Below are 23,082 nucleotides of genomic sequence, written 5' to 3' on the forward strand. Positions count from 1 at the left end.
GTAACATCTTTCTTAACTTGTGCTCTAGGTGGATGTATTCTGAAGAACAAATCTAGTCAGTCTTTAGAATGCTGCGCAGAATTGCTAGGTTTGGATCAGGATGATCTGCGTGTCAGCTTAACCACCAGAGTCATGCTTACAACAGCAGGGGGCACCAAAGGAACGGTTATAAAGTAAGTTCAGAACACTCCTCTGTTCAGCTGTAAATGCAAAAGTAGCCCATTTAAAAATAAATTGTAAAAGTGATTATAGATTTTATTTTTTTTTAATTAACAGCCCTGCATTGTTCAACACACATCTGCTTGTCTGTAAACAGCCTCTGAAACATGGACTTTGACGCAGGGTTTCTCAGTCTTTCTTATTGCTTTAATAAGAGAGTCAACTTCCTGATACCAAAGTGCTTGAAACAGTAAATAAAATACTTACCACCACAGCAGTTTTTATTCTCTCACCCTCACCTTCAACTGTAGGAATTGGATACTATCCGTGTAACAAAAATAGCAATTATGAGTGATATATATATTTAATACAATATAAGTAGCATCACTGAAGTAAATTGTTTAGAGAGGTCAGCCCTTTGCTTGTACATTTGAGAAAGGGCAAATGCTCTTAGGCCCGTGCTTAACCACTTTTAAGTACAAACTGAATCAATTTTAGCATAACAATGATTACTTAAAAGTTAAGGGAAAACTTAGAGTAGTAATTAAAAGTGTGTAGCACCTTTCAAGATGCGAACGGAGATGGAAGTGAAAAATATTAGCTTGTAAGTAATGGTGGTTGTGCTGGTTGTTTGTGGTGGCTGTTACAGTAGTTTGATTTTACTAAATGATCTAAAATGTACCTGTTGCTTTTCTGTGTTCTTATATTTGCTTTCATTTTGAAGGATAATGTGATTGCACTACAGTATTATGATTAAGTCATTATTTTTAAAAGATAAAAATTGACTAAGTTTTGAATTTTGTTTAAACTTCTGTATCAATGAAGTTAGGATTAAGTGTAAATGTATAGCAGTAACTTGTTAAATCCATACTTAAACCTCTCAAAATATTTAATTTTTTGTGTTAACAAATATTCATTTAAGGGGATCCTGGCACTGTTAGTTAATATTAGGCCTAAAACTTTAACATATGATTGCTATAATCTTGTTGGGAATGTCCTCCAGATTTTCAACTGTTTTTATTTTTAAATATACCATTTTTATGATTGCAGAAAAATGGGCGATTTTCCCCAGTTTCTTGGCAACAAAGTTTGAGCTTCTGCTGTTTAAGCAGTTAACTACTGCAGCAAAGGGTGTTCGCAGAACTGTGCATATAGCTGCTGTTTATATGCATCAACAAAGGCTTAAAAGAAAACTGCACAGTTAGCTTTTGTTTTATTAGGAATGTTAGAAAAATAGAACAAGAGGACAAACTAAAATGAAAAGAAATGTGCGTTAGCCATTAAAAGGGTTATTGAATTTACTTGCGTAAATAGTAATAACACATTAAAAAATCAGTAGTTCCTTTTAAAAGTGCTTTTATTATAGATTTTTATTAAATATTTATATCGCTTGAGATTTAAAATGTTACTCATTACTATGATATCTTTTTGTATTTTATAGCACTAAATATTGTCATAGCAAAAATAGAATAAGTGTTGTACATCTATGCAAAATAGCAAATGGTTTTGAGCAATAATTTGGTTTGACTTTGGTGTATCACACTGTGGTCTTGAGTTTAAGTTGAGCACTCAGCAAGTTAGTTAATGTACATTTATATTATATCATACTTACGAGGTGAAAAATTGCTCTTAAAGCACTTTGGAACACTGGCATTTCTCTGGTCATACTCTGAACTTTAGGGATGGAGTTGCTTACCACAACATGAATATAGGCAAGTCTGCTGTATGAACTGCTGTAGAGATTTTTTTTAAAGTAGGTAACACTGAGGCCTGCTTCCCGACTGAAGGCTATTTAGAATGGTCTCCAGGCTTGAACCATACTAATGCTGATACAGTATTTTAGGTCTCTGTTAAGATTGATTCTGCATCCCACAATATGTGTGAGCTCTAGCCTGCATCTTTTTCTTCCACTACTACATTATACTAAAAGGCAGTTCACTTGTAGCCTTTCCCCTCATTTCTAGTTAAAATAAACCAGGGGTGGCCAAACTGTGGCTCGTGAGCCACATGCAGCTCTGCTACCATTAAAGTGCGGCTTGCAGAACCTCTCCCCACTTCCCGCACCAGACTGGGGGAGCCCGGGACGGTGCCTTGCAGCAGGGTGGTGGGGTAGGGGCTTCTGCCCAGCGGGGCAGGGGGTCATCTTGGGGCTTCAACAGGAGCAGGGCTGAAGCTCCAAACCCTGTTAGGTGCCTCCCACGGGGCTGAAGCCCCGAGCCCCAGCAGATGCATCCTGGCTCTCAAACTTCTGAAGATTGTTGTATGCAGCTCGGACGGTCAGTAAGTTTGGCCACACCTGGAATAAATAATCAGAATCTTTAGGCAGTGATGTGAACACTTCATCCTGCTTGTCATTGTGCATGAGAAGGGGACTCAATAGTGAGAACTTCAAGATGGCCACTGCCGGTAAAAATTAAAATGGGGTTGGAAATAAGAACGGGGGGAATCTGTGAAGGAGTGTTCTAAATCCTCTGGAGCAGACAGGACCAGCTTTCTCCAGATGTTTAAGAACATAAGAGCTGCCATACTAGTACACACCAAAGGCCCATCTATCCCAGTATCCTGTCTCCAACAGTGGCCAGTACCAGAGCTTCAAGGGGAGAGTATAGAATAGGGCAATTATGGAATGATCAGCTTTTGGCAGTCAGACATTAAGGGTCTCCCTGAGCATGGGGATGAATTCCTGACCCTCTAATAGCCATTGATGATCCTCCATGAACTTACCTAGTTCTTTTTTTTGAACCCTGCTATATTTTTGCCCATCGCAACATCCCATAGCAATGAGCTGCGCCAGTTAATTGTACTCAGTGTGAAAAAATACTTCCTCTTGTTTGTGTTCATAGAATATCAGGGTTGGAAGGGACCTCAGGAGGTCATCTAGTCCAACCACCTGCTCAAAGCAGGACCAATCCCCAATTTTTGCCCCAGATCCCTAAATGGCCCCCTCAAGGATTGAACTCACAACCCTGGGTTTAGCAGGCCAATGCTCAAACCCTTGAGCTATCCCTCCCCCCCCAAAGCAGGTGTTAAACCTGCTTCCTATTAATTTCATCAGGTGACCCCCTTGAAGTATAGTTAGGGTAAATAACACTTTTTTCTATTTAGGTTTCAGAGTAGCAGCCGTGTTAGTCTGTATCCGCAAAAAGAAAAGGAGTACTTGTGGCACCTTAGAGACTAACAAATTTATTTTCTATTTACTTTTTCAACACCATTCATGATTTTATAGACCTCGGTCATATCCTCACCTAGTTGTCTCTTTTCTGAGATGAACAATCCTAATCTTTTTAGCCTCTCCATATATGGAAGCTGTTTCAATGTCTCTCTGGTTCTTCTTCTCTGAAAAATGACTGGGGGAGCCAGATCAAATTTGCTCAAATTACAACTAAAATGACCAATATTTTTTTTTAAACTGCCAGACTTGCATACTCCCCTTGGGGTAGGAGTCTACTATGTTCTTTCTGACTAGCAGTTTTCATTGGTAACCCTGACCCAATGTTAACAGGTGCTATTTCAAAGGATCGCAAACATAAGTGGCTATACTGTTATGCCAGTAGATCTCTTACTGCTTAGTTTTCATAATATTCCACTCTGTGGATTAGTAGGAAGAGCTCTGCAGACCTGAAATCATTTAATTAAGCCCCCTGCTCCAGCCTTATTCTAAACTTATTCAGCTAAGAAAACCCCACACTAACAAACTCCTCTTTCCCTTGTGCCTTATTGAATCTATAATGAAAGCAGATTAGAGTGACTAGATTTTCATGAAATATCTAGGTTTTACCAGTGAAATAGTTTTAAAAATAATTGGTTAAACCTGTGTTTAATACATACAATAATTAAAAAAAATGCTTTCTTCTAGATTTAAAGAAACATAAATCCTAAAAATGTTTGTGATTTCTCCCTTTCTGTTTTATGTGTGAAAATTGAAGAATGTGAGAATGAGTAGGTTACAATGAAGAAATAGCTCAGCTGAAATAGCTCTGCTCAGAGCATAACAAACATTATGTTCTGCTGTGCACAATAGAGTCATTAAGAAGGGTGATGTTAAATGCTCTCTTCATGGATTTATTAAATACTATTCTGAAGTGGACATGCCAAGGGAACTTGTCAGTGATACTAAATTTATCTGTCCTTGTTAGCTTACCTGAAAGAGCAATGGCTGATGTCTTGCAATGCATATTCAGAAAATCTACAGATAGAAATAATGTGTTCAGATACAAAATCTGATATTCCTCTCAAAATTAATGCACCTTGGTATCTTTGGTTACTCAGCTTTTCTCCCTCCATGCATCCTTTGAGACAAGAACTGTGCAAGGTCATATACTTGGAGAAGATGATACCATTTGAAAACATTTTACACTGTATCATTCTATCTTCTTATGCTTAGTCTTGGAGTAGTACCATATGTGCAAAATGCTTTTCATGATACTTGTCTTTAAATGCATTTGGAAATACATTTGGAAGGGTAGTAATTTTATCATTTCTCTTCTTATTCATTCTAACAGTTATTAGGAATCATAGAATCATAGAATGTCAGGGTTGGAAGGGACCTCAGGAGGTCATCTAGTCCAACCCCCTGCTCAAAGCAGGACCAATCCCCAATCAAATCATCCCAGCCAGGGCTTTGTCAAGCCTGAACTTAAAAACTTCTAAGGAAGGAGATTCTACCACCTCCCTAGGTAACACGTTCCAGTGTTTCACCACCCTCCTAGTGAAAAAGTTTTTCCTAATATCCAACCTAAACCTCCCCCACTGCAACTTGAGACCATTACTCCTTGTCCTGTCCTCTTCTACCACTGAGAATAGTCTAGAACCATCCTCTCTGGAACCACCTCTCAGGTAGTTGAAAGCAGCTATAAATCCCCCCTCATTCTTCTCTTCTGCAGACTAAACAATCCCAGTTCCCTCAGCCTCTCCTCATAAGTCATGTGTTCCAGACCCCTAATAATTTTTGTTGCCCTTCGCTGGACTCTCTCCAATTTATCCACATCCTTCTTGTAGTGTGGGGCCCAAAACTGGACACAGTATTCCAGATGAGGCCTCACCAATGTCAAATAGAGGGGAATGATCACGTCCTTCGATCTGCTCGCTATGCCCCTACTTATACATCCCAAAATGCCATTGGGCTTCTTGGCAACAAGGGCACACTGCTGACTCATATCCAGCTTCTCGTCCACTGTAACCCCTAGGTTCTTTTCCGCAGAACTGCTGCCTAGCCATTCGGTCCCTAGTCTGTAGCTGTGCATTGGGTTCTTCCGTCCTAAGTGCAGGACCCTGCACTTATCCTTATTGAACCTCATCAGATTTCTTTTGGCCCAATCCTCCAATTTGTCTAGGTCCTTCTGTATCCTATCCCTCCCCTCCAGCGTATCTACCACTCCTCCCAGTTTAGTATCATCCGCAAATTTGCTGAGAGTGCAATCCACACCATCCTCCAGATCATTTATGAAGATATTGAACAAAACCCGCCCCAGGACCGACCCCTGGGGCACTCCACTTGACACTGGCTGCCAACTAGACATGGAGCCATTGATCACTACCCGTTGAGCCCGACAATCTAGCCAACTTTCTACCCACCTTCTAGTGCATTCATCCAGCCCATACTTCTTTTAACTTGCTGACAAGAATACTGTGGGAGACCGTGTCAAAAGCTTTGCTAAAGTCAAGAAACAATACATCCACTGCTTTCCCTTCATCCACAGAATCAGTAATCTCATCATAGAAGGCGATTAGATTAGTCAGGCATGACCTACCCTTGGTGAATCCATGCTGACTGTTCCTGATCACTTTCCTCTCGTGTATGTGCTTCAGGATTGATTCCTTGAGGACCTGCTCCATGATTTTTCCGGGGACTGAGGTGACGCTGACTGGCCTGTAGTTCCCAGGATCCTCCTTCTTCCCTTTTTTAAAGATTGGCACTACATTAGCCTTTTTCCAGTCATCTGGGACTTCCCCCGTTCACCACGAGTTTTCAAAGATAATGGCCAATGGCTCTGCAATCACATCCGCCAATTCCTTTAGCACTCTCGGATGCAACTCGTCCGGCCCCATGGACTTCTGCATGTCCAGCTTTTCTAAATAGTCCCTAACCACCTCTTTCTCCACAGAGGGCTGGCCATCTACTCCCCATGTTGTGATGCCCAGCGCAGCAGTCTGGGAGTTGTCCTTGTTAGTGAAGACAGAGGCAAAAAAAGCATTGAGCACATTAGCTTTTTCCACATCCTCTGTCACTAGGTTGCCTCCCTCATTCAGTAAGGGGCCCACACTTTCCTTGGCTTTCTTCTTGTTGCCAACATACCTGAAGAAACCCTTCTTGTTACTCTTGATATCTCTTGCTAGCTGCAGCTCCAGGTGCGATTTGGCCCTCCTGATTTCATTCCTACATGCCCGAGCAATATTTTTATACTCTTCCCTGGTCATATGTCCAACCTTCCACTTCTTGTAAGCTTCTTTTTTATGTTTAAGATCCGCTAGGATTTCACCGTTAAGCCAAGCTGGTCGCCTGCCATATTTACTATTCTTTTGACTCATCGGGATGGTTTGTCCCTGTAACCTCAACAGGGATTCCTTGAAATACAGCCAGCTCTCCTGGACTCCTTTCCCCTTCATGTTAGTCCCCCAGGGGATCCTACCCATCTGTTCCCTGAGGGAGTCGAAGTCTGCTTTCCTGAAGTCCAGGGTCCGTATCCTGCTGCTTACCTTTCTTCCCTGTGTCAGGATCCTGAACTCAACCAACTCATGGTCACTGCCTCCCAGATTCCCATCCACTTTTGCTTCCCCCACTAATTCTTCCCTGTTTGTGAGCAGCAGGTCAAGAAAAGCTCCCCCCCAGTTGGCTCGTCTAGCACTTGCACCAGGAAATTGTCCCCTATGCTTTCCAAAAACTTCCTGGATTGTCTATGCACCGCTGTATTGCTCTCCCAGCAAATATCAGGAAAATTAAAGTCACCCATGAGAACCAGGGCGTGCGATCTAGTAGCTTCTGCGAGTTGCCGGAAGAAAGCCTCATCCACCTCATCCCCCTGGTCCGGTGGTCTATAGCAGACTCCCACCACTACATCACTCTTGTTGCTCACACTTCTAAACTTAATCCAGAGACACTCAGGTTTTTCTGCAGTTTCGTACCGGAGCTCTGAGCAGTCATACTGCTCCCTTACATACAGTGCTACTCCCCCACCTTTTCTGCCCTGTCTGTCCTTCCTGAACAGTTTATAACCATCCATGACAGTACTCCAGTCATGTGAGTTATCCCACCAAGTCTCTGTTGTTCCAATCACGTCATAATTCCTTGACATCACCAGGACCTCCAGTTCTCCCTGCTTGTTTCCAAGGCTTTGTGCATTCGTATATAAGCACTTGAGATAACCTGCTGATCGCCGCTCATTCTCAGTATGAGGCAGGAGCCCTCCCCTCACAGACGTTCCTGCCTGTGCTTCCTCCCGGTGTCCCGTTTTCCCACTTACCTCAGGGCTTTGGTCTCCTTCCCCCAGTGAACCTAGTTTAAAGCCCTCAGGGCTTTGGTCTCCTTCCCCTGGTGAACCTAGTTTAAAGCCCTCCTCACTAGGTTAGCCAGCCTGCTCGCAAAGATGCTCTTCCCTCTCTTCGTAAGATGGAGCCCGTCTCTGCCCAGCACTCCTCCTTCATGGAACACCATCCCATGGTCAAAGAATCCAAAGCCTTCTCTCCGACACCACCTGCATAGCCATTCGTTGACTTCCACGATTCGACGGTCCCCGCCCTGGCCTTTTCCTTCCACGGGGAGGATGGACGAGAACACCACTTGCGCCTCAAACTCCTTTATCCTTCTTCCCAGAGCCACGTACTCTGCAGTGATCCGCTCAAGGTCATTCTTGGCAGTATCATTGGTGCCCACGTGGAGAAGCAGGAAGGGGTAGCGATCCGAGGGCTTGATGAGTCTCGGCAGTCTCTCCATCACATCGCGAATCTTAGCCCCTGGCAAGCAGCAGACTTCTCGGTTTTCCCGGTCAGGACGGCAGACAGATGACTCAGTCCCCCGGAGGAGAGAGTCCCCGACCACCACCACCCGCCTCCTTCTCTTGGGAGTGGTGGTCGTGGAACCCCCCATCTTAGGACAATGCATCTCATGCCTTCCAACCAGCGGAGTCTCCTTCTGCTCCCCTCCCTCAGACGTATCATCTGGTCCACTCTCCGCATTAGTACCTGTGGAGAGAACATGAAAGCGGTTAGTTACCTGTGTCCGCGTTGCTGAAACCCGGACATTCCCCCTTCTTCTTCTGGAGGTCACATATTGCCAAGCTTCTTCATTGGCCTCTTGGCTCCGCTGTGCAACCTGCTCTAAATCTTTAGAGCTTTGTGCCCGTAGAAGCATATCCTGACTTTTGTCCAGAAAATCCTCAGTTTCTCGTATGCAATGCAGGGTCGTTATCTGTTGCTCCAGACCTTCAATCTTCTCTTCCAATTTGGAGACCAGCTTGCACTTTGTACAGACAAAGTCGCTTCTGTCCTGTGGAAGAAAGACAAACATGAGGATTTAATTTTTCTCAATGTTAATCCATGAGACTGCATGTATTCTGTGTTTTATGCTTACTTTTTGTGAGGCACATGTCATATTTTTAAAGCAGTCTTTTACAACCTAGAGTTCACAAACTGCAAGCAGTTGGCACTACTTCCTCAATCTAGATCCGATTTTTGGATCACAAAAAAGTCTCCCTATACAGCATGATATAGGGAGCACCGATCAAGTAACCCATATTGTAGGAAATGCTTCCTTTTGGCATCCCAGAAGCCAGAAAATATGGGAGAGGGAATTATTTCCTTTTCTCCTAGAAGTATGGAAAGTGAGGAGGGAAGGATAAAGTGGAAAGAAAAAGGAAAATTCCTTTCCTTCCTTGCAACCAAGAAAAGGGAAGAAAGAGACCACTCTTATGCTTTCTGCTCAGCAGGATGTGAGAAAGAGGGTTTGGGAGGGAAGAAAGATAGTAAGTAGTATGATGATATTGCATTATTACTCTGTCTCAGTACCTAATAACTCTCCAACTACATTCCATCATCTCAGTGCAGTGTCAGGACACTATATTGTAATTCTTTTGTGCATTTTAAGTTGTGAAAATGCATTTGTAGAACCAGATTTCTCTCTTTCCATGGGTTTCTTCTGTTTGAAGTAAGTGCTCACAATAGTTGTTTTGTGCAGTCCTGGAATTAACATTGCTGCAGTAGTTCAATCTTGAGTAGTTCTAATATTTTTAATAGAATAAATACCCTAGCAGTTTCTTAGCTACATGTGTTAATGATGTAACATCTCAGTTTTTTATAACCGTTTACATACTTTATAGCTAAAACAATTACATCCTTAAATAAACATGGTATACTGGATTATATAAGAGAACTGCAATTGACATGAATTGTTGTGAAGATTACCAGACTGATCTCTTAAATATATCAAAAGGGAATGTAAAGGTACCTTGCCTCTATTTATAAGATAAGATTCCTGTCAGTAAGATAAATCAGGAGATACTTAGTGGAAGAAGAGATTGTGTGTTAAGCTAATTACTATCTAATGTAATGTAGCTCCAGTTGTCCATAATGAATGGAGTCTTTGCTTTCCTAATTTATCATTTATGATAGAAAGTGATCTCCGATGTTAGAAGTACTGTCTTTGAAAACATATTTTTTCCCAAGAGAATGTAGTGCTTGTAAAAGGAGACTAACTCTGCTATGGGTATACACAGAGCTAGTTTAACATGGACAGCTGCACTGTGTACGCTTTCTCACTCTGACCTGCCAGTTCTTCTCAACCCTAATTGAAAGAGAGCCCTGTAGTGGTTAATGCTTCATAATTATGAAAACCATGACCTCTTACATGGATGTCAGCAGCAAATGTTTTAGTAATGATGGCTGCGGGGGCAGGGGATAAGTGGATTCTTGTCTGTTTGAAAAGCTCCATATTCGAATACCAAAGCCCCGGGGTGCTGGAACAATTTTTGTAGTGGGGGTGCTGATGATGGAGACCATGGAAACCATGCATTTGGTGGCTGTTATTGCTACTTCAAGCCAGGGGATGCGGCAGCAACCCCAGCACCCTTAGTTCCAGCACCACTGCCAATGCCCTTAGCCGTTCAGTCCGTCCCACTTCATCCCTGATCTTTTTTTAACACAGACATATAGTTGTTCTGCTAAGAAAAATTAGATTCCATTATCAGCAAAGCTCGGTCAATATTGTATTCTAATTTTCTTTTACAAGAGGTTTACAGCATGTTTTGTGGGGGCTTAACATTTCCATGCAAAATTTTGGTCTTGTAAGGGCCTGATCCTGCACCACTGAAGGTAGTGGGAGTTTTGCAGTTTGATTCAGTGGCAGCAGGACTGGAGCCTGCGCGTGTGTGGTGTTTGTTTTTCTTTTTTCTTTTTTAACCATATTAAAATATATTAGAAAATATTTTTCCATATTTTGACTTCTATTGAAGCTAAAAGTTTCCTTGTTTGAGATGTCTCTTCCCACACATCTAGTTGTGCACTGGTTTCTAGCAATAAATGTATAACTTATTGCACATATGAATATCTGACTATCTGATGGATTTCTCTAGGTCTCTCTATATTTTTGTGATGTCCAGATGATATAATACTTCATTCTTATATAAGTTTTCATATGTAAATCTTTCAAAGGGCTTTGAAAAGACTTACATTCTCAGGAGATTAGATAGCTGCTTCATAAAGCCAAAATATGGTAAATAGACATTTTAAAATACATGTAAACATAGATTTACCTAACTGGCTTTAGATTTACCCCATGTGCTTGGAACCTTTTTTGATCACGTATTTCTTAACATTTGAAGTCATGAACAACTTTTAAACAGTAAAACCAAGAAAAAAATGTGAAGCTGGGAAAAGCACATTGCAGTGTAAAGGCTGATCATTAGAAGAAAAAAAGCCAAAGGACATGTTCTCCTTTTCCAGACGATTAAAAAAAAAGCAAACACCCATTCCTTTTTTAGCATATAAACAAAATATCATTTATATTTCGATTTGTGTCCAGTTTTGCACCCCCCCCCATTACTGATAAACTGATGTCCTAGTCTTTGTAAAAGCATAGTAAACTGTAATTAATAAATAAATAAACACAAAGCAAAACTGAAATCATGATACCATCATGGTGGCAGCTGATGAATATTTTGTTACATTGAAGAGTATTTATTTATTTTATTGGCTTTTCTATGGCACTTATCGCTATGGTGTCTGAGTTTATCTTCACAACACTCCTATGAGGTTGGGAAGATGTATCTATGTTTTACAGCTAGTGTAGTTAGGCTCAGAGTGATTGAATTACCCAAAATCACATAAGAAGGCTGTATCTGAATTGGGACTAGAACCCAGGTTTTCAGGGTTCTAGTCCAGTGCCTTAAGCAAAAGACTTCTTCCTCCATCTTTGCAGTCTCAAGTGCTTAACAGTGAAAAGATTCTGAAACTTAATGATGTCTCTGTTTTTTGTTTTGTTTTCTAGGGTACCCTTGAAAGTAGAACAAGCAAATAATGCACGTGATGCGTTGGCTAAAACTGTATATAGTCACCTTTTTGATCATGTGGTAAACAGAGTAAACCAGTGTTTTCCATTTGAAACCTCTTCTTTCTTCATTGGCGTTCTAGATATAGCTGGTTTTGGTAAGTGCTCTTTTTTTTTCTTTTTCTTTTTTTTTTTTTACCAGTTTCATGTTTCCCAGATAGTTTACTTGTTCTACTGCTATCAGAGATGCAGTGGTTCATACATGATTTTGTGGTAGAAAGTTCTTGGATTCTCTTGTCCTTTATCATTCGTGTACGTGTACACACACTGTAGGTAGGTATAATGGTATATTAATGAGAGTGGACACTATTCAGATTATTCTGAGATATGAAGGTATACGGGAGTTTCTCAAGATGTTAACAGAATCTCTAAATCATGAATATGAAGCTGGACAGGTCTGTTTGTTTGAAACTGGACTTCAGAACACTGGGGTGTGTACACAGACACTACTTTTTCCTGTGTGTAGCTCTGTCCAGCCTGTGCAGTTTGAGTCCAAGAAAATTCCCAGACTAGGCCTGGCAGAATTTGATTTTTACAGTTTTGGTGGATAATATAGATGTTTGTTTTTAAGCATTATTTTCAATTTTAATTGATTTAAAGGTTCACAGATGTGGGAAGTTAGCGGGGAAGAGGTCATACAATAATTATTTAATGACAGTAGATGTTGAGAGTCAAAAAGTAAGTTTTATAACTATTAAAACAAATTGGCAACATCACATTTCAAAATATACAAAGTAAATGTCCTTAAATCATGTTCTTAAGTAGCATTTTTCTTACTTTTTCCTATGTGTAAATTTTGATTGTTATCTACAGAAGTATTTTTTGATCAATTTAATTAACGTTTACCAGCATTTACTGATAAAAATCTGATCCTTCCCAGCCTTTCCATGGCCCTCTCTGGTTTTAACAGCAGCACTGACTACTCACTATTCTCAGGGGAGCCTTCCTCCTTAGAGATGTTAGTATAACGCTATACTGAGCTGTCCAAGCCTTCCTTTTTCCTTGAGTGGGGTCTGGTTCTGGACAACCAATGAGATCACGAGCAACATTGAATGTGCTTACAGTTTCTCATACAATCTTAGGGGGAGTGGAGTATACTGACTGATATGCAGATGAAAAAGAGACTCAGGCCTGGTCTATAGTACAGAGTTAGGTTAACATAAAGCAGCTTACGTCAACCTAATTATGTCAGTGTACACACTACTGCCTTGTCCCGCTGATGTAAGTGCCCTACTACACCCACATAATAACTCCACCTCCACAAGAGGCGTAGCGCTTATGTTCGTGTATTTAGGGCGATGCAGTGTCTGTGTAGACACTGCCTTACTTACATTGGCTGACCAGTTTTCTTGTCAATTTCACAGCTCCATGCCAGGTAGCTAGAGTTTGGCTGCCCCCGCCCCGCCCTCCCCCGGCTCTCCATTCCCAGACGAGCTGCTATCTAGAGGCTCCCCGCCCAGCGAGGTGAGACGTCTGTGCAGCTGCTCCTCCCCCCTTCCCAGCTGGGAGCCTAGGGGGCAGCTGATCTCTCCACGGGGAGCCATGAGCCCTGGCTCTCAGCCCCCCCACACTTCCCCTCTTCAGTCGGTGGACATACTCTTGTTGAGGATGCATGCCACCAACAGAAGGAGAGTTGTGTGGACATCAGCCACCACAGTGATGGCCAGGGAAGTCACAGGTGGTATGGCTCTTGTAAGGGCTGTGCTGTGAAGTAGCTTCAGGGTGGTAGTGTGGAGATAAGGTCCTTTTTCCACTGCATTCTTGCTGTGTATAATAGTAATAACTTGTATTGGAGAGTGTGAGATCAAATATAACTGTCTGCAAGTTGTTGGTTCCAGAAACATGAACTTTCACATCCTTTTTATTTCTGGTTTATACCCAACTTATTACAGGTACTATGAGACTCAGTAAAACCACTTCATTCAATGGATCTTTTCATGGATCTGAACAAAAGATTTGAAGTGAAAATGTTAACTCTATTAAACTCCCCCCTCCCCCGCCCAAACATTATATAACTAAATTCTCAGAATACTAACTTATCATAATTCAAAGCAATTTAACATTTTGTTTTTCAGAATATTTTGAACACAACAGTTTTGAACAGTTTTGTATAAACTACTGTAATGAAAAGCTGCAGCAATTCTTCAATGAAAGGATTCTGAAAGAGGTAATTTATATCTCACTTCATGTCTGAGTAACCCACTGACTTTTTGGAAAAGAAAAGTAAGATAAGGGTATGTGAAATAGCAATGCTTTCCATAAATTTTGTTCATTTCCCTTTTAATTACAATTAAAGAGCCTTGTGTGTCTGTTATAGTGTCGAGTCAGGTGTATACTTGAGAAGAGTAGTTTGCTCTTGGTTGAAGCATTTTTCATTTGTTGAATATGTCAGAATCTTTCCCAGTCTGAGTTGGTTGGTGCTTTGTTCATCTTTGGGAACATGCATTAAGAGCAATGCACCTCACATCTTCCTGTACTAAGCAATTATTATTATTAATTGTAGGGTGTTAGCATCTAGATGCCAGAGGCAGAATAAACGTACAATGGAGACAGTCCTGGATCTGAAGAGTTTACAATCTGAGTATGAGATTATAGGCAACAGATGTGGGTTGGGGGTGGGAAACACAAGGGAACAATGACATATCAGTCAGTTTGATAAACCGGTCACAGCACATGAAATGCCTAACCATTGTTTAGTGTAGGCTTTGTGGCAGAGAAGATTTCTACAGAGGGATCTGAAAGGACTACAAGGTGAAATCTAAACTGCACCATTTTTGTGGCTTTTACAAATATTTTATTTTTAAAATAACACTTTTGTGTTCAGGTTGGACTTCTGCTGCATATTGAAAAGACTTTGTTGAAAACCAGTATGATTGGATAAACTACTGGTTAAACTCTGAAAAGGGCCATTGGTACTTTGGCTGGGGCAACCTGAGAAGAGCAAGACTCAAAAACAGCTCCTTATCTTGTGTCTGCCTGTAATTTTGAAGAGCTAGGTAGAAAAGGGATAAGAGCATGAGAGGTCAAAGAGGTTTATCGTATTCCTAAAGAACAAGAGTAATGGATTGGGCAGATTGAAGAGGCTCCTCTGAATACTGGGTGAAGTGAGTCAGGCTTTTTAGAAGCTCAGGGCAAGAAAGAAGCTGGCTGCTTTGGCACAGTTTCATCCCCAGGAACTAATTAACTTTAATTTTAGGACTGTGTTGACTTGTGATCTGAGAACATTTGCTACGTAAGTCACTGAAAGAGAATATCAAACTCCACCATGCAATCAGAAAAGTGACTTTGTAATCCTGGTTTGAGAACTTCTGGATGAACTCCCAGATAGAGCTGTTTTCAGAAAAACTGAATCGGTGATTAAATTGTTGGAAAATCAGGTTTTCATCAGACTTGTGTGAGAGAGGATTTTTCTTGTCAGAATGGCAGGAACATTAAGAAAATACTTCAAATTCCAAGGCCAAAAACTTTTAAAAAGTCTTGTGGTCTCTGTGATGGCATTTAATCACCTGCAAACATCCTGAGCTTTTGGAGTTCTTGGATTCTCTGTTGGATAGATGTTGTCCTGATAGTCTGAGATTGTATGGAGATAGCAGGACTTGGAGCTAATATTCTCATCAGTCTTACTAGCTCTATTTAAATTTAATTTACTTCCTTTATAAGACTCACTAAATTATTTATAGCAGTAAGCACTTTAAAAAAATTTTTTTTGACGCTAACAGTAACTAAAACTCTTTTGGGTTCGATCTGGTGGTAGCCCTTTTTTTCTAGGAGATTGAGGTTAGAAGGGACATACAAGCTTTACTTTTGAAGGTGAGATAAGACTTTGTGAGCTGGTACTTTCAGAGAACAATTACAAATAACTAATTTTCATTACTTTATAAAGCATACTAGAAAACTAGGTAAAAGGTCAGATTATACTGAGTAGCATTTTTCTGAGCAAATAGTTATTGTACTGCAATTACCTTGAAGATATACCAAAGCCAAGCAGATTCTTTTAACTTTTTAAATGTGAAACTATTGTTTACAGTGCTTTTCTTAAAAGTTTGGATACTATTTGAGCTGCTTCACCTGTCACATTTGCTGGGTTAAAGCCTATCGTGGCCAAAGGAAAGATTGTATATTTAGCAATATGCCTAGCAGGCTATTGCAGACATAAATTTGCTAAGACAGGCCAATAATTAGGAAATAAAAAAAGCTGTTCTCTGCCTATTCATGGGAGTACTTGGAAGAATATTTAATTAAAATTACAATACGTTGAAAAACAGTAATTGATGCATACTCAGAGCTTGCAAGCTTTGTGCAGATGAAAGTGGCATTTGAGTATATAGTCAAATAATTTTAATAGTTTGAACTCTTTAGATTGGGTTTCATTTAGTGACTTATAATGTGAGATGGCTTTAGAGTTTGTTACTACATTTAAATGAAATATAACATTGTGGAGAGAGGATGATTTCTCCAAAATGTATCTAAAGTTTAATTGTTTCTCTTACAAGCCCTATCTGAATGCCACCCTCTAATTTTGTCAGAAGTAAATCAATCTGGCTGAATGTCCTTGTGGACTGGTGACATATAGGAATAGTGTTTTGCCACAAGTTTGAGGAGTTATAGGACAAGATATTTGCAAGATCAGAAGTTTGAAAACATGAGTTTATATCCCCGGAAAAGTACCTTAACTCTTTTTTCTATTTCATATTTTTAGAGCAGCTTGGCATAGAAATTCTAAACTTAATTTATTCTATTTATTCTTACTGATGACTTCAACAAGGTGAATTTTGTAGTTTCCTGAAAGGTTTACTGTGGACTTGTGGGAATTCCTGAGTGCCTCAAATTCTAGAGCCTGTGTGTGGAGTTTTAGATGTCTGGAGCCACTGCCTTTGAATTTTAATTTGCATACATACTGGCTGAAAATTTTGAATTTAAGATATAAACATCCATAGGTAAGCCAATAGGCATTCTATGGAACTAATTGTATCTGGGCACCAGCTACTTTCTTGATGGATAGTTTATTCTCAGAGTGTCTTGCATCTTTTAAGGGTTATGATCCTTCTAATTCTATGAAAGAGATCCTAGTATTTCCTTCTCCACGTTTGCATTTACAGAGCTAGTACAGTGGATATAGGAAGGCTTATTTCTTATATCAGGAGCGGACATTGGCTTTAGAATCAAAGCAAATATATTCATACTCCTAAGCTTTGAGGTCATTCACAACTGTCTTTTCCTACTTGTCCACTCCCTTCTCTTATCACATGACCCCCACCTTCAGTTTTGCTAAAGATGCCAACTTGATCCGCTAGTGGGCTGGATGGTATATGGGCTTAGATTCCCTTTATTTAGGGCAACTGTTCCTCAGGTGTTCAGTGGAGTTTCATATGTAACACCTTCTTAGACCATCCTCTAGGGTCTGTAAATGTGATTACTATGATGGGGGTCGGCTCTGGGGAGTTTCTAGGCTCCCAACCACCCTACATTTTCCTAGGGTAAAATGGAGTTTCCCCTTTACACCAGGCTTTTTGCCCTTCTTTTTGTGGCTTGCACCCACTGTTCATAGGAAACAGCCAGATCCTGTACAGCTGCTTCCTGTACAGAAACTAAAGTGTTATCTCAAATGGTTTCTCTGATCTCAGAGCAAAAGCTCAGTAAATGCCCGTATGCACAGGGGTCAAATAACTTGTCATAATCAGCCTCTTCCCCGTTTGCTCATCAAATCACACATTTTACATACAGATTCTCTATGACTCATCACCTTTTCAGAGGTTTCTAAATCTCACCCTGTACACGTTAGGGGTAATTTGAAACCTTTGCAACACAGCCTTTTAAAATTCATCATACTTCAAATCCTGTTCAGTTTCCACTTCATTAAACACATTTAATGCTTCACCCGAGAGCTTTGCAATCACTGTGGGCACTTTCTGGGCTTCTGAAATTTTATGTAATTTGCACAGTCTTTCAAAAGTACAGAAGTATTCTTCAATACAATCTGATCCTTTGTTCTCTGGGGATAATTTATCTCAGCTGGGTGTTCCTTGTGGAGAGGAAACACTTGGGACCTGTGGGATCTGTCTATGCTTTTCCTACCAGCTCAGGTTACACTGTCTTTCCTTCCCTTTTTTTGGGCTGTCCCTTTTTTCAGTTCCATGTTTCTCTAATGGGAAGCTGTCTCTTCTTCCAGGGTTTGCTGGTATGCTTCTCCTTGCTGTTGTCTTTCTACCTCCCACTGACACTCATTTCAGCTTCCCACTTCTGGTATTCACACACTCCTGTCACAGCTGCTCATTCTTTATCTTTCTGTTCAGCCTTCAATCTGGCTATTTCTAATTTCATAGATGTTTCGCTGTTGCTCATTTTTATACTTTCTTTTGTTGCCTGAAATAAACAGAAGAAAACAAACTGCAACTGTTTTGACTGTTCCCAGCCTTCTCACGTAAAATCTACTTTATCAGTGCTTGAAATGTGAACTTCAGTCAACCAGTCGGCAGTGTGTAAATCCTGTCCAGACCACACCACTGTGATGTTCTGATCAGGACTCCCAGAATTGTAAGCCACTGTCTTGCCCCTCTGCGTCAGCAAGTGAGAACTTTTCTGCTGCTAAGCTATGTGTCAGCTCCCTGCCATTCCAGCCTGTCTGCCTTGCCAGCAAACTCCTCGAGAACCTACCAATTTAAACTGTGTCTTGTAGGTAACAAGCAGTTAACCCCAGTACCCGGAGATGTCTCCCTGGGTTATTCACTGGACACCCACAGAAAGTATTAAAATCAATGCTTCCAAAGAGACACAGCACACATCAGCCTGTTAGCTTAGCTGAAGACTCAAATTTTACTTCAATATAACAGCACTGAGATGGTTTATAATAAAACTAAGAATATGTTTATTTACAAAGAACAGAGATTTAAATGATAATAAGCAAGGGAATAAGAAACAGCTGTGGTCGCAAACAAAACACGCTTTTTAGTGTCTAAAACTTAATTTTAGCAAGTTAAAAACTGTTACAAGTTAGTTTCCTCTCTTACATCAAGTTACCAGCACCTCTGGTCCTCCTGGCCAAGGGATCCAACTTTCACAGGTTCAGAGAGTGCTGTTCCCCATGTTCCCTAAATGATGAATAACTAAAATGTCTTTCTGCACCTTCTATTACCAAAAATCCATTGTCTCTGTCTCAAGAGCCAGGAAAGCTTCCTGGGATGCAGATTCCACCCCCCCCCCCCCCCGCCTCCCAGTGTGCTTAATAAATCATCTCCTTTGCCACTCATTAACTTGATGGCTTTGTTTACCTTATATGTAAATATACTTTCCTTGTACTGTGCCTGTAATCAAGCCAGCCAGACATGCCAATCCACATTCTTTTGTTAGGCTTGGTGTATGCACTGCCTTCCAAACACACTTGAAGAACATATATTTCCAGCACACACACACGTAACTCTATTTACACAGCCTGTACACAATGCTTTTTGGGAACAGTGTGTCACTAGTATGTTTCCATATGATACCTTACATGACACCTTTTTATATGCCTCTTATGACAACTGTGTGTTGTGGGTACTGAGTGTGCCAGGCCTGATATGAGTTACATTATGGTAGGCCCTCTGCCATTTGGCATTGAGGGGCATCCAGGGCCACAACTTATTGGTTAACGTCTCATGTAATAATCTCTATGCCTTCTATCTTGATGTCCATTTTTCATGGAAAAAGAATAGATCCACAATCCTGTTTGGGCCTTCTGGTTGCTGTGTAATATAAGCACATTTGGGAAATGTTTAATGTTCCCAATTTAATTTTTCTATTTGAAAATTCAACTAAGCCATTTATTGTCCAAGGTGTCATAGAATCATAGAATATTAGGGTTGGAAGAGACCTCAGGAGGTCATCTAGTCCAACCCCCTGCTCAAAGTAGGACCAACCCCAACTAAATCATCCCAGCCAGGGCTTTGTCAAGCCAGGCCTTAAAAACCTCTAAGGATGGAGATTCTGCCACCTCCCTAGGTAATCCATTTCAGTGTGTCACCACCCTGTCCTGCAGTTATGTCTGGGTAGCATTAAAAAATCAAATTGAGTTTGGAAAAAAGTATATTTTTTGAAAGGGGAGGGAGAGCAGGTAGGGAGGAAGGTGGAGAGGAGGAAGAATGATTGAGTCTTCATCTATTTTAGAACTTAGAAACTGCAAAAAAAACCAACAACCCTCCAAAAGCTTATAACATTCATTTAAAAATGTTTTAAATGTTACCTTTTTTTAAAAACAAAACAAAACCTCTTCATTTTATAATCTCCATGAGACATCTGCTACCACACTTTGAGTTGCTGAAGGCACAAAGGAGATATGTATCTGAGAAGTAGCTTAATGGACAAGTAAAACACATTTTATATCTTAATGTTGTTTTCTGAAATATATTTCTGAAACTTTAAGAATTTAAAAATGTTTTGTGTGGTGCTAGTTGCACTTGATTCTTAAAACCATTTCACATGTTATTAAGAGCCACAGCACAGGAGAAACTTTTATGATCATCAGAATGCTCAAATTAGCACTTAAAACATACTGTAAAATAAAATATCCCATGTTGAAAGTGTGAAGGAGAAAAGATCATAATTTTCTCATCAGGTTTATTGTGACATTCTAAACTGGGATTCAGAGATTTTTAGAATATTTTTGTATTCATTTTAGGAAGTCATTATTTTTAATCAAGAATATATTGTTTAGACTTTTAAAAAATTCTTGCATATATGTTTGAAAGTAATCAAGTAACCCTGCTAGAAACTAGAAATAAATTAAATTTAAAGATCAGTTTTTCCTGTTAATAATTTTTACATTAATTATTTTTCACAAAGTGCTGAACTCCAAATTATTCTAACATTTGAAAGTAATATTCGCAAGCCAAATGTTGACATCTTACTGAAGTACTTTATCCTCATTTATCTAAAATATATATTGTATTGTTAGTGTTAAGGAAATGGAATTGGAACTATATTAAGCTGTATGCAAGCACTTTAAAATCTCCAGGTTGTTTGTTCATTGTCATTATAGAAGTTAAAATTGTCTGTTTTGGTGCATGGGAAAAACTGTGGTAAATGATATTTTCTCTGAAATATTCTTATTTTTTCTATTTTAGGAACAAGAACTTTACCAGAAAGAAGGTCTGGGAGTCAATGAAGTGCACTATGTAGACAATCAGGATTGTATAGGTATGTACTTGAAAACCATGTATACTGTTTCATTAAAGTGTTATGGTCCTGGAGATAGTGGCTTTCAATAGAATAGACCAAAATATGTTTAGTAGTGTAGTAATTTTGTCGTATCAATGACCATCCCAGCACTGGATCCTGCTGTTAGGTTTTAGTCCCTGATGCTGCAACTGTGTCTGTGTGGATGCAGAGATCTCTTCACTGATGCAGTTGCAAGACTGGGGCATATTTATTTTATTTTCTTGTGGCCATTGTTGCAGATGACCCTGCACCTCTCTAAGTACTGCCTGCTTCTGCCCATTGAGTTGTTCCTGCCCAGGGTCAAAGGGGGAGATTTCATCAGAGTCTCTGCAAGTTTGTTTTTGCAGAGAATAGACCAATAGTTCTGTCAGAAATTAATTCAGGGAAGATTCTTTTGCCCTATTGTAGCGGGGTCGTCACCCGCTCCAGCCCTGAAGGGGTTAAATCAGCCCTGGGAAAGGGCTGCCCTGGGGGAGTTAAGAGGCTAGGCTGATTGGGAGGGCAGCCTCAACTGGGACCATGCCGCAGTCAGGCCACAGCTGGCCTCATATAAGGCTGTGAGCCAGGAGCTCAGGCAGAGAGTCTCTCCCTAGCTGTGGAGAAGAGACGGGCCTGGCTGCTTGAGAGCTCACCAGGGTACCTAGAATGAAGCAGAGCTGGGGAAAGGCCAGAGGAGCTGGGGAGCTCCAGGCTGGAAAACCCCTAGCCTGCAGGCCTTGCTGAAGGCCTAAAGCAGGTACTGGGGTTGCAGAGTGGCAGCTCAAGGTTAGGCAAAGGCAGCAGGTCCAAATCCTTCTTGCCGACGAGTGGTACAGACTGCAGTCTGCCCCAGTGTGTGGGGGCTAGATGAGGACTGGCAGTAGCCGCTGAGGCAAGGTGGGGATAGAGGGTTGGGATTCCCTGGGGAGGGGAGACCCAGACTGCGGGGGTACTACAGGGGGAAGAACCCTGATGTAGAGGGGCACCAGGGTCCGGGAGAGATACGGGGTCCTGAAGCAAGGGGGACACCAGACTGCAGAGGGCGCTCCGGAGGCTGGAGAGCTAATTCCGAGGATGACCAGTGGGAGGCACCGCACTGCCGAGTCGCCGCGTTGCTACACCTATTTATATGATAGTAACACACAGAACCCCAATCAGTAATGGAGTCTCATTGTGATAGGTGCAGATAAATATATGCTCAGACATAGTACTTGCCCTGAAGATCTTATAATCTGAGAGTGGTGAACATGTGGAATTTTCCAGGTAAATTAATCAAAACAGATAATGTGAGGTATACAGAGCAATATTTTTGTTGCGTAAGGAGATTAAAAGATCTGTGAACCAAAGCAGAGATGTTTGTATATTTGGAGATAAAGGGTTCCTTCCTTTAAATTTTTTGTCAGATTTTTTCCCCGTACACTTGTTGCTTGAACAGGGTGAATTAAAAACAAATTAAAAATTTAGGTATTGCTATTGTTTTCAGTATGTGAGAGGGTTAAAATGGTCTATCTGCTCCCAACTTCTGTTACCATAATTGGGGTTATCCAGTATGATGAAGAGAGAAACTGACTTTGACATACAATTCAGTGCAGCACTGACTGTGGTAGCTTCAGGATCTCCATTTAGGGAAGCAGTGATGATGGCAGGATACCCCATCTGGCATCAGTTGCAAAGTCACCACTGGTGGGTCCTTCTGAGCATCTATAAATGTGTTCAGACATCTTTCCTCCTAGGCAGACAAGGACATGCATCGCTGGCTCTGCATTGGCCACTGGTAGCCATGTCAGGCAAAGATGACAGCTGGCTGCTGACAGAACAGTAGGAGATGATCCAGGGAAGAAAATCTGAAGGGTAGCAGCAAGAAAAGTGCTGTCTTGTTATATGAACACAAACCAGCCCCATCTGGTAGTCTGATATGGGTACATTTCCATTAATGTCATCATGGCTTAAGGAGGTTCCAGTTCCTACAAAAAAAATCATTTTAAATGATTTCAGATGCCTATTTATTTTTTTTCAAATGTGCCCCAGAAGCAGAAAAGGGCTTTGTTATCTTAGTTAAATGGATGAGAAAAGACAGCAACACTGGTTTCTGTATAAATACATTTTCATTTGAGGCTTTGCTTTTTGTGTTGCTCACTGTTCAAAAAAGGAGCCATCTGAGACTTGTGAGTATTGCTTTATATTGCACCTTCCAAAATGTTCCAACTTCCAGTGAC

At 40.7% G+C, this 23,082-nt stretch overlaps 1 protein-coding gene across 5 annotated transcripts in view; it reads left to right on the top strand.

The window, feature by feature from the left end:
- The window catches only part of MYO6 (myosin VI), a 182,967-nt gene that overhangs the window by 89,177 nt on the left and 70,708 nt on the right, over positions 1-23,082 (top strand). For all 5 annotated transcript variants that reach the window (XM_074948001.1, XM_074948002.1, XM_074948003.1 and 2 more), the window contains exons 12-15: positions 29-173; positions 11,636-11,793; positions 13,771-13,862; positions 20,794-20,866. In XM_074948001.1, coding sequence (XP_074804102.1) covers positions 29-173; positions 11,636-11,793; positions 13,771-13,862; positions 20,794-20,866 — 468 coding nt within the window. The remainder of the gene's footprint in view (positions 1-28; positions 174-11,635; positions 11,794-13,770; positions 13,863-20,793; positions 20,867-23,082) is intronic.

This window comes from Natator depressus, chromosome 3 (genome assembly GCF_965152275.1).
Source record: "Natator depressus isolate rNatDep1 chromosome 3, rNatDep2.hap1, whole genome shotgun sequence".
NCBI lineage: Eukaryota > Metazoa > Chordata > Testudines > Cheloniidae > Natator > Natator depressus.